This window comes from Spea bombifrons, chromosome 4 (genome assembly GCF_027358695.1).
Source record: "Spea bombifrons isolate aSpeBom1 chromosome 4, aSpeBom1.2.pri, whole genome shotgun sequence".
Classification (NCBI taxonomy): domain Eukaryota; kingdom Metazoa; phylum Chordata; class Amphibia; order Anura; family Pelobatidae; genus Spea; species Spea bombifrons.
In genome coordinates this window covers 61,125,476-61,143,173 of record NC_071090.1, presented here as the reverse complement: position 1 = coordinate 61,143,173, position 17,698 = coordinate 61,125,476, and the positions used below count along the sequence as shown (strand labels likewise).

The following is a 17,698-nucleotide window of genomic DNA, read 5'->3' as shown; positions in this document are numbered from 1 at the left end:
AACAAACATGAAGGCCTGCTTCTATATAGAAAAGATTACACACTGCCTGTACAGTATAGCAACCTTTCGGCATATTACCCCAAACAAAGAAGACATCGAAAGCAATGGTATACCTCCTACAATTAAAAAAAATATATTAGATGAACATGGCTTTACAAGAGATGTGGGTCTAACAATATCCTAAAAGCACCAATAAATAAATGTGTATTTTATTGATGAAAACACACCAATACCAATGTGTGCACCGCTAGTGGTATCAAAACAAGTCATGTCCTTCAATTCTATTACTTCTTATCTTAGCTTCAGGTTGGTCTGCATACCTATATTTAAGCTGCTTTTGTATTTTTTACCGTTTTATTATTACAGATTTTAAAACGCATAACTAAACATACATTTTTTTTTCTTTTAAAGGGGAATGTAGTAGATTATATATATATTACTCCCCAAGTCTACATTTATCTAAAGACTAACAAACGTTTCACACTCCAAAAGAAAAAAAAAAGTAAAGAATCGCACTCCTATCTAAATCAGACACTGTAGATTGATATAAACAGCGGGGCAGACGGGAGACAAACAGATTAAGTCCATTAAATTAGTATTTATATATATTAATGTATTTGTATTGGAAAGAAGTGTTTTCGGTAATGAACAGTCTAGTTTTTTAACCAAGAATTATATATGTGAAAAGAAATTTACAGTATTGAGTTTGAGATGATTTGTCATAAACAGCAAAAATCTGATGAACTGGTTCTAAAATGTATAGACTAAGATTTTCAAAAATTTTGCTACTAAAAAAAATAAAATATATGGCTCAACATAATGTGGCTGCCGATTAAGCAATGCCATTGGTTGCCATGGTGATAAGACCACTTTGATAGCATCAAACCTAGTACATTTTGATGATGCATAAAATATATATTTGGGTTATATATTATGTTTTGTGTATTGTATATATCCAACTGTTAATACTTCCTAATCTTTTTTAGAAACTACATTTATTCAACTCGTATTGGCACACCAATCCGTCAAGGCTACAAAGGACTATAAACCATAACATTTGATCGCTATTTGCATACTTAAACAGATAAACATTTTTTTAACTAAAAAAGGAGGGAAAGAACACAATTATCTGTAACACTCCACTGATTGCTAAATACAGGAGCATTCTCCATTTAAAGCACTTACCCCACTGCCTATTGTACTGATCAAAAATCATGCTCCTTAATTTGAACACTGGGCATACAACATTTAAACCAGACACAGCTGAAAATGGTGTATTTTGTTTCAAAAGGGTCTTCTGATTCACAACAAAGCACCTTGCCCTGATTATATGTTTAGAGATGATTGCAGAAAAACTATAAGCAGCCAATGTGATTACACAGCAGTCTGTTTTTGCATAGGAGACATCTGGAGAGCTCTGCCAGTAAATACAAAATGTGTTTAAAAAAAAATTGCTTATATATGCCACTTTTCTTTATTAACACTTAAGGAGTCTCTCCGTGTGTAGGAAGACCATAGTATGGAACTGGATCTGGCACAGTTACTTCATTTAAAAACTGCACACACAAAGGGGCCCATGCTTAAAAACAAAACCCCCCAAAGAAACACCAAACTAGACATTTATAAAACGCACAAGAAAAGGAAGTATCTAAGAAGGCAAACTGTGAATAGAGAAAACGTTTCGAAATGGATGAAAATCTACTATGATTAATAGAATATACACCAATGTGTTTTAGCCTAGACACTTTAAACTTAACAGCCTTTGTGTAATAACATTTTCACCTTTAAGTTTAATATGTACAAATACAGTCCAAGTTACCAAGCAGTTGGTATTATTTGCCAGTACAATGCACATTGTACAACACACATTCTCATTTCTGGAGCACCTTGAAGTACCTTAAGGCAAACAAACAAACAAAAAAAACAAAAAAAAACAGAACTTGTGTGCCAAAAACACTATGCTAATGGTCTTCATACAGACTTTAAAGCAGTCACATTGTGCTTGCTTACTGGACATTTACATTAGTCGCTGGTATCCCATAACTGAGTTGGCATACAAAGATGCCTTCATGGCTTGATTCAGTCACACATGCGGTTTCCTTCTGACCCTTGTCTACAAACCCCTTATTGTTAAGAGGCTAATGTAGATGCCCAAATTCCAGTTGACAGAAAAGTGCAAGGAAAACTTATTATATATAGTTATATAAAAACATTTAAAAAGCTAAAACAAAATGTGTATCTTATAAAAGGTTTACATTGTACATACATTTTATTGAATTACAGTACACCAAGCAGGAACAAGAAGCCAAAAAACAGGAAATACACTGCTTAACTATGTTCTAAGTGACACTTCAGTTGATGCAGCATGGGACAGATTTACCAAGAAGCTGGAGAGACAATTACTCATTTATATACTGATATTTAGGTATCAAAGTTTCATCTACAAATATATCACTCCAGCTTTCCAGTGCTAGTTTATGTATAAATTCCACAGTTTGCATGCAACAGGGATACAGAGCAATGTCACAGGCTGACACTTCTAGATTGTAGGTTCGTTTGAGTAGGGCCTTATGGTATACATTACTTGTTGTTATATCCTATTAATCCACTGTACAGAGCTGTGTAATATGATGGTGTATATAAAATATATCTCAGTCTCACACAACAGAGTATTTCACACTATCAAGGATACAATGTTTTGATTGCATTTAAATGATCATGTGATTATACAATGGTTATTCTCTCATATGTGTGAGTATTTAAAGGACCACCTTGTGACACAATAGGTATAATATACAGTACTTGAATTGTATTTTATAACCATGAAAATATTTGTCTTTTGTGGACAACCTTTGATAGCAGGCGGTACAACATAAGGTATAAAATACATATGAATATTGAAACAGAAACGTGAATATATAGATATTTACTATGATGTTGCATTCATATTATGGTTTTAAGTAATTGGTTTGCTATTTATTCTTTTTTTTAAAAAGAAAATGTACGATGTGCAGGAATTTATTGTCCCATATTGGTCTATTTATACTTCCTCCTGGACTTATTCAACAGTGAATTGACAGACATGATTAACTGGTTCTTAAAGGGTTTAATTTGCATCTGGGAGCTTGTGAAACAAAATGTACACAAGTCACATTGAAGAGCCAGTTATTAAAACATTAAATATGATTTACAATGTGCCGGAGTATAAAATAGAGCACTTACGGACAAAAAGGGCTACATACTGAGACATCAGTAGAAAGCTGACAAAATGTGGCATCTCCAATAAGCCCAGAGACAAGAATCCACAATGGTATTGTGATTTACGGTAAAAGCATAGGCAAATATTCAACTGGTTCAGAAATCAACGTATTATGGTTAAAAAAAAAAAAAAAAAAAAAAAAAAAAAAATTAAAATCCACATACAGTGCTTCCAGAATGTACATACAGAGAAATTAAAAAAAAAAAACCAACACACATGGCAAGAATTACTCAATTTCTTCTTCCAGCTCTCGGTTCTTTAGGCCAGCGTTGCTTCTCACATCATCAAATGAGTAACATGCAACAATTTTACCATTCTTAAAGACTGTGTGGAGGAGATCCTACAAAATATGAAATAAAAATCAATTCTGTGAGGGAGAAATCACTTAAATGAAACAGTCCCAACCTCATGTCCCTTTTCTACTAAGCTTGACTGCTTAATAATTTCTCCAGTTCCTCCTTCAGTCTGGCACTTAACCCTTATCATTCCTCTCTGTCTACCTCAAAAAGATCTCTTAATGTCCAATGTATGAACACAACTAAAATCTACATTCCAACGGCTCAAATAAGTTTATCTCATGTGACTTTATGCAAAATTATCGCTTGAAATACAATTATTTACACATCAGAGCTGTTCATAGATTAGGTTATTGAAACCATCCTTGCCACCCCCCAACATAGAGAAATCACAGATTTTGTGCATACTTACTGGTCCATATTCCTCTAAATCGCCCTTTCCTTCTTCAAGTGTCACATATTTGTTTGAGGATGTAATGTGCAAAGACAAGCGTCCTTTTTTCGACCTTTTATTGGGATCAGCAACTGGATCTTTAAACACATTTACCTGAATAAACAGACATTTTAAATCAAATATTTAACTTTATTATGTAAACACTGCAATTACACAATGTTTAACCTCTTAAGGACCAGGCTGGTTTTTAAAAAAAAAAAAAATTTTGTACCCTTCATGACCAAGACTGTTTCTAACCTTCTACTCATCTACAAAAGTTGAACAAAAAACAAAATGTTTTTTCCCAAATCTGGTCATTCTGCGCTCATGTCTTGTTTGGGACATCTTTGAAACCCGTCAGTTCAAGTTACCCCCGTCAAACCATATATATTTGAAAAGGAGCCAGCCCCAGGGCATTTCAAATGCTGGTATTTAAACACTTTCCATGCCAGGATTTTTGTGAAGATACAGCGACAATTTTAGGGCTAGTTCATAAAATAAACATTTTTTATTTTAAAATTTTCTTGGAACTGGATGATTCCCTTTATGTGATGTCATGTTGACATCAATGGGTTCTTTTGATTGGTAAAATAAAAAAAGGATTTTAACAATCACAGTGTTTAGAATGCTGGCCTCCATTGACCTACAGACCCTCTGGGAACTCTTACATTGTACTGGGTGCTGCCAACCTGTGAGAGGCAGCATGTCTCATTATGGCATTTATGATGGCTCACATCACTGGTTGCTAAGGGGTTAATCGCTTAGGTTTAGAAAGATTAGAATAACAGTGGTGATAGTGTATGTAGAAACCAAATCAACATAAAACCTGACCTTTTACTTAAAGTAGTAAACCTATTAAAAAGGTGTAATAAAGGATGTTTATTTTTTTGTCCCATTTTGGTGTGTTAACCACAAAATTATAAGTAACACACCAAAATTGGACAGAAAAATTCAATAACAATATAAATTGTTAACAGCAATCACACTCCTATCATGTCCAGGCAACCAGTACATGCTTGGCATGAAAAGAGTGTGATTGCTGTTAGCAATCACACTCCTATCCTAAGTCAGCCAGTACATACTGGAATCTGGGTATGCCTGGGCATGATAGGAGTGTAATTGCTGTTAACAATATTAATATTGTTATTGATGTGTGTGTCCAATTTTGGTGTGCTACTTTTAATAAAAGTGTGTTTTTTAAAAATGAAATTTAAAGGTGTGTGTGTGGGGGGGTCATTTTTGGTTTTGGTCCAGAATTTTCATTTCGGTGCATCAGCTAATTGTGTAATTAAGCATAAAATAGTTGTCCTCATACCCCCAGGCCATTGGTCACAACGTAGCTGCACTTAAATGAACAGTTCAGAAGATCTCTTGTCAGTTTCTGTAGCAAAGCTCCACCAGACCCAAATGATATGTTTTCAATACTCCACCTGTGGTTCTTCATTCCTTCAACAATCTAGAAAGACACACACACACATATTAAGACTAAAATATCAACAATATAGACTAGGTAGTTTAAAAACAAACAAAAAAAAAGCTGACACCTATCACAGGGGCATTTCAATAGCCTAAGCACGCTGAGGAAGAAGTTCTACAAGCAGAAGATTTATGCCATCTTATTCGGTTATATTCAATTTAATAGTGTCAGTCCACAAAGCTTGGCATCTGAAAACCACTGACAACCCATTTGAAAAACACAAATGATGCTTCCTAGGACAATTTATTAATTGCTTTAATATAAATATGGTCCAACAGTATATATACACATGTAACAGAACTTGTGGGACAAGGGTGGGACAACACTGAGGACATTCAACCTGTCTGTCCATATCTTGTTTGTTGATGAAACTAAAGTTCCTATTATCCTCCACCTCCCAGTAATGAGCATTGAACATTAATGGCTGTGAAAAATATTGCTTGGCAAGTGAAGAACATTACCTCCTGCAGAGTGTTGATATCTACACCATCTCCCTGGATTACACGTATGTAAGGTGGCAAAACCTTATAGCCTTTTGAATTTTCCTGTATGGGAAATTTCCTCCCTAAAATATCCAGTACCTGAAAATAAGTAAATTATACATAATTAAAGCAACACATTATTCAGAATGAAAGTTTTTAAAAAAAACGTATACATTTATATAACTCACTGAGACAGCTTAAGCAAAGGAATTTGAGATTTATGTAAGAGATTATCTTTAAATCCCTAAAGAAACACATGCATCAAGGGAAAGCAATAAAAACAGAGCACTAGACATGGGACCCAGAGAGTAAAATTTTACCTTTAATACAGTATCAAGGGGATCCCCAGAATCAGGCCGGATTATTAAAGGTGCATCTGCACTTCTTGATTCAATTAAACTCCTTAAATCTTCTCCCCAGATTTTCTCACATGCGTTGTAAATGTCATAGCTATCACTGACAACAGAAACTGGCACAGAGGAGAATTGGGTAACAATGTGCTCAAATGCATCCTTCTCGCGGTCTTTTCCCCAAGCCGTTATTGTACTGAAAAGAAACACGGGAACATGGAGCTGTCAGTTTTGAGTTACCTCCCCTCCACAAAAAGATAATTCATTCACTTAACCCAATATAAACTCTCCAACTTAGCTGTGTAGGGCAAACCTACAGAATGACAGAGTAAGCCTGTATCGTTTAGCGATACCCGACAGTTATCTCACCGTATTAACTATACATTACACAGCACCACCCAAGTCCTTCCTGCAGATCCTTTATAATGTATAATGAAGTTGGGTAGTTGGAATGTTTCAAATCAGCTGCAAATTTATCATTTACTAAATAAAACGCCACTGGCATAGCCTATGGCAATAGCAGCTGAATGGTTCCTGGTGTGAAAATGAAACAGTAAACATACCTATGTTCAGCAGCAGGTATCGAAAATCCTGGAACTGGATCCTTTGTTCCATAATATCGTTTTATTAATCCAATACCGGCCACTGTATCTGTTCCTTTAAAATTCACAAGGTGAGCAGAAGCACCAATGCCTGCAGTCTGAAAATAAGTCAATATCATATAATAACATGTTTTGCCATTATTTGCTTATTATATGATTTTTCAAAGTTACATCCCTCGTCAGAATGTAACAAGAAACGCTTAAGACTCGGGCAATAAAATTTCACAAGTTGGAAGCATAATCCGTATAACTTTATGGTGGTGATTTCTGTCCCATATCTTCACTCCAACAGGTATTCGTATGGATACAAAGAACAGCAGCCCAAGGCATTGCGTTTAATAGCAGCCTGACTAAACTTGCAGCACTGTAGTAAGGAGTTTCCAAATGGAAATAATACCAGTACCTTGTATTTAGAACTCATGGTGCACTACAGGAACTTATTGATTGTGCTAGCAAATGTGTGTAGTCATTTAAAAACACACGTGCATATACTTGAATTAGATGGTGCTGTATTGATATTATGAATTCATTATTTTCCTACTCAATATAAGCAATTCTGTGTATTGTATTTTTGTTTGTTGACTGAAAATTCATATTTACAATTACTGGAAGTATTTGGGCACACAGCGGGACCATAATCCACCTAAACCCTGTGCAACATGTGATTCAGAGGGGCATGAGCAGTTTCACTCTAGGTGCTACCCAAGCATAACAATTTAGATAATGGGTGATCATATATAATGAGGTATTGCAACATAAGATAGCATAATATCTATAGTTTAAACTACCATCCTTCCACTATGAAAAATACAGGTTGACATATTAGCTCAAGAGAAAACTGGATCTTTAGTCAAAAGTTGATATATTCATATGTTGGCCCAATAAAAAGTTACATAATCTCACAGGGTGCTTTACGTAGATATATAGGAAGGACTTTAAGGAGACAAGAGTGACTTGATGGAAAGTGTTAAAATATATTGAGGCATGAAACAGGTTTATTCTTTAAAGGAAGAGCTGGAAGGGTTAGTTATGATTTTAAGTTACGATTCACAATGCCTCATTCGTTTGTAAAAAAATCTTTATATAGACAAAACCAATGACAACAATTTTATATACCTCCTGTGAAGAGACTCCTCTGTAGCCAAAGTCATGCAGTTTATATTCCAAGCCTGTCAAGCTACCAGATGTTTCCAGTAAATACTTTGCAAGAATTTTCTTCTGTTCTCTTGAATTTGTAGCCACGGTGATCGGATACCATGTTTGAACCAAGATGGTCTATATAAAAAAAAAAAAAAACAAAACAAAAAATACATAAAAGCACACGTATGGTATTTCTATTCATGCGAGTTCTGTTTAATTTTTCATAACACTGCAGAAGAAAAGTTGACTGGTCCCAATTTGTATTCTGTGATGACACGAATCATGGTGGAACTACCTTAGATTTACTTTATAGTCCTTAGCATACACAGATTGCAAACATACTAAAACAAAATACATGTTTTATTTTTTTACCAAATCAGACACCGTAACCAAAAAAAACCCACAAACCTCAATCCAGTTTGTGAGCCAGTAGCATTCGGGATCTGTATTCTCCACTGTAAATAGTACATTTCCTCTGGGAATAACACTTCCTTCAGGAACAGCCTTCACCTCAATTGGTAGATGACCATCATATTTCTGTAAAAAACAAACAAATTTAAAGTGGTACTTATATTTACTTGGTTTCTTCATCCAGGACATTTTCACTATAAAATAACAAAATTCTCAATCGGATATATCTAATGTTCTTGTGAAATGCCAGAGATAAAGAATGTTCTTCCCATTCAGTTTGCCAGAATCTATACGCCAGCATGGTATAATTTATAAGTGCTATAGGCCACCCAAGCATTTAAACAAAGGGCCAGTTTTTTGTGCCATCTAATGTAGACTTGAAAATTAGCTGGAATATATTTCAAGAGCATGTACAGCCCATCAACTGAATATACATAATTAATCTATCAAATCAGTATTGCTGCAGGTCATTTCTGCCACAAGCCTTATTGTAATATACTTAGAGTGCCATCTATAATTTCAATGTTCCCATTCTATATAATTTTTTTTTATGACCTTAACTGCTCCAATCCACATCACAGGTTGAATAAAGACTAGCTCACCATTTTTTTAATGAATAATAAGTCTCCCACAAGTATCTGGTGCATACAACGCCAGTCACAAAAAGATAGACTATGGATTGATGGTGACAACACCACGATCATCCTACCTCAAGAATGTAATTCCATCCCTTCTCATTAAAAACATCGTCTTGGAAGTGTTCTCGATAGACCTCTTTGGCTTCTTGAATTTTCTCTTTGGTTACAACCTTCCCTGTTGAAATAGTTTGGTTTTCTGCAGTAGTAAATTCTCAAACGAAAATTGTTTAACTAAATAGTTACGCTAAAAGTTGTGATTGTGGTGGTTCCCCTTTAGTGATCAATGAACATATATGGTGTATAAACATTTATACATCAAAGGGTATTCAAGTAGTAAGTGGAGGGCCAAAGAAAAGACTTGATATACAGAAAATGGAAAATGCAGAACGTGGAAGTTATGGATGCCTTAAAAGTGTATAGTTAAAAGGCCTTATTTATATTGCATTTTATTTTACTCAAACAAATTATTAAAACCAAATACCTTTTAAATATTTCTTCAGAATATACTGCAATCCATAGAAGACCGTCTCTTCATATTTCACTTTTCGTAATTTAGCATTTTCCGTCTTCGTTTCCCGACACTCAAAGTAAGAATATACTTTGCTTGTGTTTGGTGGATATTGCTTGTAATGTGTGACCTTCATCAGGGTAAAACAAAAAAGAATATATAGATTTATAAATAATTGATCATGTGATTTAAATAAATATAAATATATATATATATATATATATATATATATATTCTAGCTGCAGTATCACATTAGCATCTGACCACAAGAGGAACATTCAATCAAACATCACAATCAGATTTCTCCAAATGTGTTCTGGACTATATTACGACCACAAGCTGTAAATGGCCAGTCTGCCACAATATAGCTTCTTAGGTTTCACAACAGTGCGTAAATCTTCATTGTAAGGATTTATTAAAATAAACATCCCATCAAATACCTTGAGTAAATCATAAATAAATGAACACATTACATACATGTTGAAATATTGCGTGTGTGAAAAGCCTACTTTGAATAAAAACTTGCCTCTAACTTTGATTTCTTTTTTTTTTTACATCATATAACTCATACAGTATTAATACATTATTAATAATGGCGCCAAGGCTATAAGAATTGTGTGTAGGGCGTTCCAAAAGCTGTGTGGCTAGCTTTAAATTCTACATAAAATGTGTCTTTTCTAGAATTTCCCCAAAAGCCTTGTGGCCGTTTTAGAGTCAACGCTCACGACTCTAATGATACTGAATTACTGGAAAGGGTGCAGTTATGCCTTTTTTCGGTAATCAGTGAAAAACTGATTTTGCTTAAGTTATCTTTTATTAAGTTATGACTTTACAATGAATTATGCCAGTCGCAGAATGAGCTGGTTTGTTGATATGATTAAATAATTCTATTATCAATTTTACCAATATCATATCTTATTGTTATTTTATGCAACCATACACATGGATTTTTTTGTGCTTATTCGAACTGTCCATTGAGAAATCTTCGTGCACACTACCAGGTTGAGACATAAATAACACTAAAGGTCACATGCTGGGTATTTACACAAGCCCTGCATGTGCATCCTTCGCCGAGGACACACACTTCTATTAGCAGAGAAGGATAGTAGAGAGGCAAGGCGAGGGGAATGCAGTGGCACTGAAATTTCAAATGGGTACAAAGCTGCCTCCATAACTTGTTTTCACTAGACCAGTAATGGTAAATTCCCCCCTTCATTGTTCCTTTGAAAGCCGTTATATCCAAGATATCATTAAACACTCACATTCATCAGGCAAGCCAGGTTTTCCCACAGAAATCATGTTACTCTACAACCAATGCAAGGAATTCTAGGTAGTTATATGTAAATAACCAATGATCACCTTGTTGCCTCTATATCAGCTTTTTATATGGATCAGGTCTTCTGGCTTGCCTTGTGGATGAGTGTTTAATAACGCCTCTGCAAACGCCCCTTCATTTTAAGTGTGTGTGTGGGGGGGATTTTCCCATTACCTTTACCCCACCACAGCTTATGTTGTGTGCGCTTGATATCTTAAATAAGAGACATTAACGGGTGTCGGAAACTTGCCACAAAACAATACCGGCTGTTTTCATTTTAACATTCCAGTAAACATTTAATTTATAATATTATAATATATATTATAAAATATAACTTATTAGTTGTACTTTATTATAAATGTGTACTTAGTTACAAAAGTGTTAAAGTACGTGGAAAAGCAGAGTACTTAGAACAGCAGCTTTATAACCCCTCAGTGTCCTTTTAAACTAGGACACACACACACACACACACACACACTATGAAAAGCATCATTCACTACCTAAATGTCTGTTCCGCTTTGCTTAAAGTTTTATAAAGGGTGTCTGGGATTTCACAAATATACTGGGGCAGGCCTATTTTAAGTTTGAATTGCAGCATATTACACATTTAATATTTGTCATGATGTTTTCATGTCCCTTTGATGAGAAACTTAATGTTAGTTACATGCCATTAGTCAGCAGAATTAAAAGGGTGTGAAGGGCAGCTGATTACTGAGATAAATGTAAAAAAAATAAATAATGACAGATAAGAACTATTTGGCCCATCAAGTCTGAACAACTTGGCCCTGTTGTAAATAAATAAATAATTCGATAAGCTTAAAAAAAAAAAAAAGTTGGTCCTTAGTATTATCTTTTATTAGGATAGTCTTTGACCCTGTTTCATTCACATATCAATGTCGGCCCTGCTTCAGTTGGCACTGAATACATTCCACTGATTTAGCTATGCACTGTGGAAAGCCAAATTGGTTCTACCTACAAGAGAAATTCCCAACTGTTGACAATTCCTAAAGTGTGAGATAAGATATGCCTACTCATTTTAACTCAAGTGCAAAACAAAACAAAACAAAAACAACACACAGTTAAAGGGAAAGCTTAATGTCCCCAACACCTCTCTGAAAAAGAATGAATATTAAAGTACCCTTTCCTCCGGAATCATCCCAATGCATTTGCAAAGAGGAGCACGCAGCTATCCTATTCATTAAAGGCGATATGATGGCTGAAGTGTCCCTTTAACAAATAAGGCACAGGGCAGTCATTTACAATAACACTACTGCTGCTTCAACAATGTAAAAAGGACTAGCTAGGCATATTTTTGCCTTGCCCTTTATTGTGTTTCTCCAGCCAACTGATTTCACCGAGTGCTGATAAAGCACTAGTGTTTACTTAGTATTGTGTACTGTGCCTCCACCTTAGAAGACTCATGCAATATCAGTAGCGATATATGCAATACGCACAGATTATACTTAGGAGTGTCCTGCGCGTGATTTCAAAACTTTCACTTTCCTTTCCAATAAAAAGGATGTTCCCTTTAGCTTAAAAAAATTCAAATTCAAAAAAAGTGGGGCTGTACTACTGGAACTCAGTCTAATATATAACTCACACACACACACACACACACCATTTTGTAGCATATTTTGGCGGTGTGCCTACAGATCCACTCACTTTTCTGCTGCCGCCATGTTGCAGAATTATGCTTGAGTATCCCATAGTAAATCAGTATAGGGTGTGGTTCTGTGCAAGTCATGAACTAAAAATACCGAATCTCAGCATTGAGATATACTTATTCCATTTGAAATGTGCCAAGCATTAATTTATATAAATCACCACAATTAAGCTAAAAACCAAAAAATAAATTTCTTAATGTACGCTCAAAATATTCCTGGAGATCTATGATTTTTGGCTATTCACTTATATCATGTGCTCAACACCTGTGGGTTCATAAGCATTCAAGAGCCGACAACTGATCTTCATCTGAACTCACAAGATCCACTGATTATTGACTAGAGAGTGCAAGATTGCAAGAGCAGGGCCCATTTCCCCTATAAATAAATGTAATGCTATAGAAGATTTAGATTTCCACATTGATTCATCAGGAAGCTATAAAGTTGTCACAATTACTTATGGGCTTTAGTGACTGCCTTATTGTAGAGATGCATCCGGAGACTGAAAAGAGGACATTTAGAAGATCTTTTCACTGCAATAACTACTTGGTCTAAAATTCATATATTCAAATAGATCAAATATAAGCTTAACAATTGCATGGGTTACAACCACAACATTATTCCTTAAAACAACAACACGGACTCATTGAAATCAGAGCCACAAATTGCAATGGGAATTATTTGCAAGTTGGTGCTGCTCAAGGCATAGAACTTAAAAGCCAGGTATCTACAAGGATATAATAACTATGTATTACCAGTGTGCTACATTATATAATTTCTCACAAAACAGCGACTGATAAAAAAAATAAAATAAAAAAAAAAATTAAGCAATAGCTTCTGTTCCGGTGTGTGAGTTGCTAACAGACTCTGCAAATAAATAATAAAATAATTTTTTTTCTGTGCAAAGTGATAGAAGTGCTAAAACTCATATTAAATCCATTAAAACACAAATACAGTTACCTGATCTGACATTCATCCTATATTTTTGCAAAGTAGTCTATCTTGGACTCCTAATTGTCATTATGTAGTATTCATTTTATCTTTCTGTAATAAAACTGACCTAGGAACTTTAGACTAAAGTTCCTAGGGACAGCTCAGCCACTGTATGCACTTTATCTTTTGTGTTGTGTGTATTTGCCAGTTCTGACCAAATTTTAGGGTCGAGCAGCCCCTCCTGCCACACAGTTGCCTCATTAATGATGTCAAGAGAAGGCTTAAAATAGCTCGAGTTTTTTCGGTTAACATGCAGTACACTCCCACTGATTTAGCTCCTCGGTAAGCAATATAGCCATAAACAATTTTTAGATAGGACTTGCCGAACTTGGGGTATTTCGATGTAGTGGCGGGCTAAGCAATATATGGCCATACTGTGCGACGGAATCCCAATACATACGCCTTAGATAGGTGTTTTTCAATGGTATTCGCTGGGTATGCACCAGGTTCTTGCTTTCTACTGTATTTACCATTGTCTTCTAGTTTATAGGTTTGCCAAATTGTGTGTATGCATGCAGATAAGCATTTGGAGTTATAGGGACACTCCAGGCAGGGAACGCATTTGCTTTCCCTGCGCCACAGCAGAACGCACGGATAACGCCAGCCCCCCTCTACAGTGGCTTGTGTGCGAGTCTTTGGGGATAAAAAATACCCACTGTGCTCAGGTGCAGAAATTGCTCCCATTCATTTCAATGGGAGAGCTTCCCTGATTGGCCATTTCAAGCTACCAAAACAGGCATGAAACATGGACAGCAGAAAGGACATCAGCTGCAGTGTTTTTAGCAAGCAAGTCTTTTCTTACAGGTAAAGAATACATATCAAAATCCGTAACATGCATAATTTGTTGGTGGATCTGTATGGGACAATAAACTGTTCAATAAAGCTTTAAAAAAAAAAAAAAAAAGAAAAAGTTCTTTAAGTTTACACATATGGGTTTATTTACTAAAGCGGGAGGCGGCAGGATAGTTTTTGTTTCAACGCCCTGAATTCAATATACATTATAATCGGTTATCCTTAGCAAGAAAGGTTGGTCTGGTGCTGAAAACTGCATCTAGTCCTCCTGTCAGAGAGACGACCTTCAAGAAATCTCATTGATTTAAATATGCTTTATACAAGGCCACCCAAAGCTATTTTTGTTTCAGACGCTCACTGGGGATGGTCCTTTATGATATAAATGGAAGTCAGCGTGATGAAACTGCATTTCTCCTACAAATTCCCTTTTATTGAAACCCCCCCCAAAGGTAAATGACCTTAATGGGACTAGATAACATGTACCTATTTGAATGAATGTGTAATGCATACACCATTATACACAATCAATTGGTTCATTGTATGCTGGAATGAACCTCGCCTAACAGTCAGGATTGATGCTAGTTGCATTCATATTAGATGTTTGATTACTTCCACATGTTTAATAGTTGCTACATCTTTATCTTTCATAGACCAAAAGCACATTGCAGAATTCCACAGCTTGTTGTAGTTTATGAGACATGCTTGAAATTACTTAATCACAAAGGACAAGAAAACTGGCTACATTTAATGAACAGATACATGTAAGACATAAGCAATCCCTTTTCCAACAGCTTTCAAGAACAACTTAAATCCCATAACCAACTTAAATTGTTTAATAACAAAAAGCTATAACATAACTGAGTATTTGCACAACTATTTTAAGGTTGAGTACCAGCTCTGTGTAGGGCAACATACAACGTAAATGAGATTAGCCGTATTAGTCCAGTAAACACACATACATACATATACACATATACCGTATTTCCCCTTATATAAGACGTACCTTTTTTTAGAAACATTTGGGGTCTAAATACAGCGGTGGTAGATTTTTTTTTCTGGAAAGGGGGCCTGCTGCTTACCTGTGTTGCTCAGCAGTGTCGTTGAGGCGACACAGGAACCCAGTGGAGTCACGTGAATACACATAGCATCACAGGACTCCGCTCCGTTCCTGTTCGAGCAACGCAGAGGGAAACAGCGGAAGTCTGCGAGAGGCACCAGAAGATCTACGGTTCACGCTCATATTATGCCCAGGCAGCCAGTACAATAGATATAAAATATATATTTTTTAAAATTTCGGCCCCCAAAATTAAGGTGCGTCTTATACATGGGGAAATACGGTACATACATACACACATATATTTTACACACACACACATATATACACTCTCCTGTACAGGTGAACACATGCATAGATTCACAATACAGATATGGCCACCCCACAAAATATTGTATATGCAAATGCAATGCACAGTGAATGTTCATATATCACCCTCCCACACATTCCATGAAACCTATAGAGAAGCATTCATGGAATTATTAAAAAAAAAAAAAACACACCAGCTTCCTTATACATGAGAACTTACGGCGTTGCTCTAAGAAAACAATACTCTTGGCAATGGGTCTGTTAAAAGCCTATGAAGTCCATGCCTTGGTGGGATTACAGACATCAAGATAGGGCATCTATTCATCATACTTCCACTTTCAATTACGCAACATGTTCTTGAGCAAAGTTTCTCAGGCATTTGCACCATCAACCTCTATGGCGAATGCCAAGATTTCTATGTACCAAATCTTTCTTTCAAACATGAACCCGATAATGCAACTAACAAACAGCATTGGTTCTATATCCACATTGTACATACAGCACCTTGGAATATGATGGTGCTATTTATAATCAAGAATAATAATAACAACAATATAGAACTCTTCGACATACACAAAATTGCTAATAAGGCATAGAAGACAGCTTCACATTGTAATAAATTATCTTTAAGATCCAGTACATTAGGCAAATAGATGTCCTTTTATTTCCTTTTTTTAATGCTCTGGGTAACTGAGTGTGCATTATGAGTTTGTGTAAGACAGCCTCTGTCAGCACAATAAAACGTAATACAGGCGTTATTAAATGATTTATTACATCACACAATCACACTGACATTCGTGCTCCATGGCATTAGGGGCCCCTCTTCTGTCGCTACCCTGACCTTCACATCACATGGCTCTGTCACCCTGCCTCCGAAAGGGCACGCAGCAGAACTACCTCCCCTGCAGCCCCAATCCCTGGAGCGCTTCCAGTGGCTCTGTACCAGCACACCTTATGGGTCTGTGCGCTCTTCACAAGGAGGCCAAGAGGCCCCGGTCCCCACGGATATTCAGTTTCAATTAGTGTGTGATGTTAAAATCCCATCCCGTCCTAGGACGAGCCATCTCCTGCGGCCTCACCTTGTACGAATCGGTCGCCAGCAAGATATTAAACTCCGCTTCCCCGCACTCCATCTCCGCACCGGTTACTTGTCAAGCCTATTCGCGGGCACACGGTGAACAATACTGAGCCGCACAACGATCCGTCCCTCTTTAGTTTCTCCAGTACCAGACTAGGGGCGGGCAGGCGGTGTGACGTCACTCCAACAGCAAGCCAATTCCAGACCAAGAGACGGCGCTGGGTGTGACGTTATGGGAGGGACATTATCCAGGAGCTTGTGAATGGGCCATACTCTGACCGTTTTTCTTCCCTTTAATTCTCAGGATTAGTGACGTAAACTCGGGCAGTGGGACAGGTTTATCATGGTCACCTCCCAGGCCAGCCGAGCCTCCTGCATCAGGTGACTCTGTGCTCCCGGAATCCATCCTGCTGTCACTTTCGATTTCCATGAAACATGAATTTGAAGCTTTTTTTTGAGAAAATGAAAGTGTGTGATTATTTGCGGCAGGGTATCAGTACTATGTTACCGAGCTGCCTGTACTCATTCTGGGAAGAAATTAAAATTCTGGATCATTTTGATATTTTTAATTTGGCGACTTTGATCGCTTCATGATTGGTTAAAAGGATTTAGCATGTGGTACATTTTACCATGCGGCTGAGGCTTTAAAACTCCAGTTTAGGGATAGGTGTGGAGGTGCAAAACCCAAGGCTAAAACAGGTCCCAGGCCTGTCTTGCTGGGCCAAGCCGTCATTGAAAGGTATTAGCCAAATTCAAGGCTCAGACTCAATCAATCATTTTTAGCTCCATTCAAAAAATACACCATCTTTTCCAGGGTTTTTTTTTTTGAGTGGGTGGGGGGGGGGCTGGATACATGGGCTGAATGAGAGGTTAGAATTGAGGGTGACACCAAGGCAGCAA

At 36.5% G+C, this 17,698-nt stretch overlaps 1 protein-coding gene across 1 annotated transcript; it reads right to left on the bottom strand.

The window, feature by feature from the left end:
• Nucleotides 1–3,461: 3,461 nt before the first annotated feature.
• On the bottom strand, nt 3,462–16,971 carry NAMPT (nicotinamide phosphoribosyltransferase). Its single transcript, XM_053463202.1, has 11 exons — nt 16,800–16,971; nt 9,570–9,726; nt 9,160–9,263; nt 8,448–8,576; nt 8,016–8,174; nt 6,861–6,997; nt 6,268–6,493; nt 5,927–6,046; nt 5,304–5,444; nt 3,968–4,102; nt 3,462–3,599 (listed from the first exon to the last, which is right to left on the bottom strand). The coding sequence occupies exons 1-11, from the start codon at nt 16,851–16,853 to the stop codon at nt 3,486–3,488; spliced, it is 1,476 nt and encodes a 491-aa protein (XP_053319177.1). The 5' UTR covers nt 16,854–16,971; the 3' UTR covers nt 3,462–3,485.
• Nucleotides 16,972–17,698: the final 727 nt, after the last annotated feature.

Coding starts and splice junctions, on each gene's coding strand:
- NAMPT (XM_053463202.1), bottom strand. CDS start 16,853: ATGGAGTGCGGGGAAGCGGAGTTTAATATCTTGCTGGCGACCGATTCG. Junction 6,494..6,860: donor ATACCTGCTGCTGAACATAG/GTATGTTTACTG, acceptor GTTTCTTTTCAG/TACAATAACGGCTTGGGGAA. Junction 5,445..5,926: donor ATATCAACACTCTGCAGGAG/GTAATGTTCTTC, acceptor GTGTCTTTCTAG/ATTGTTGAAGGAATGAAGAA.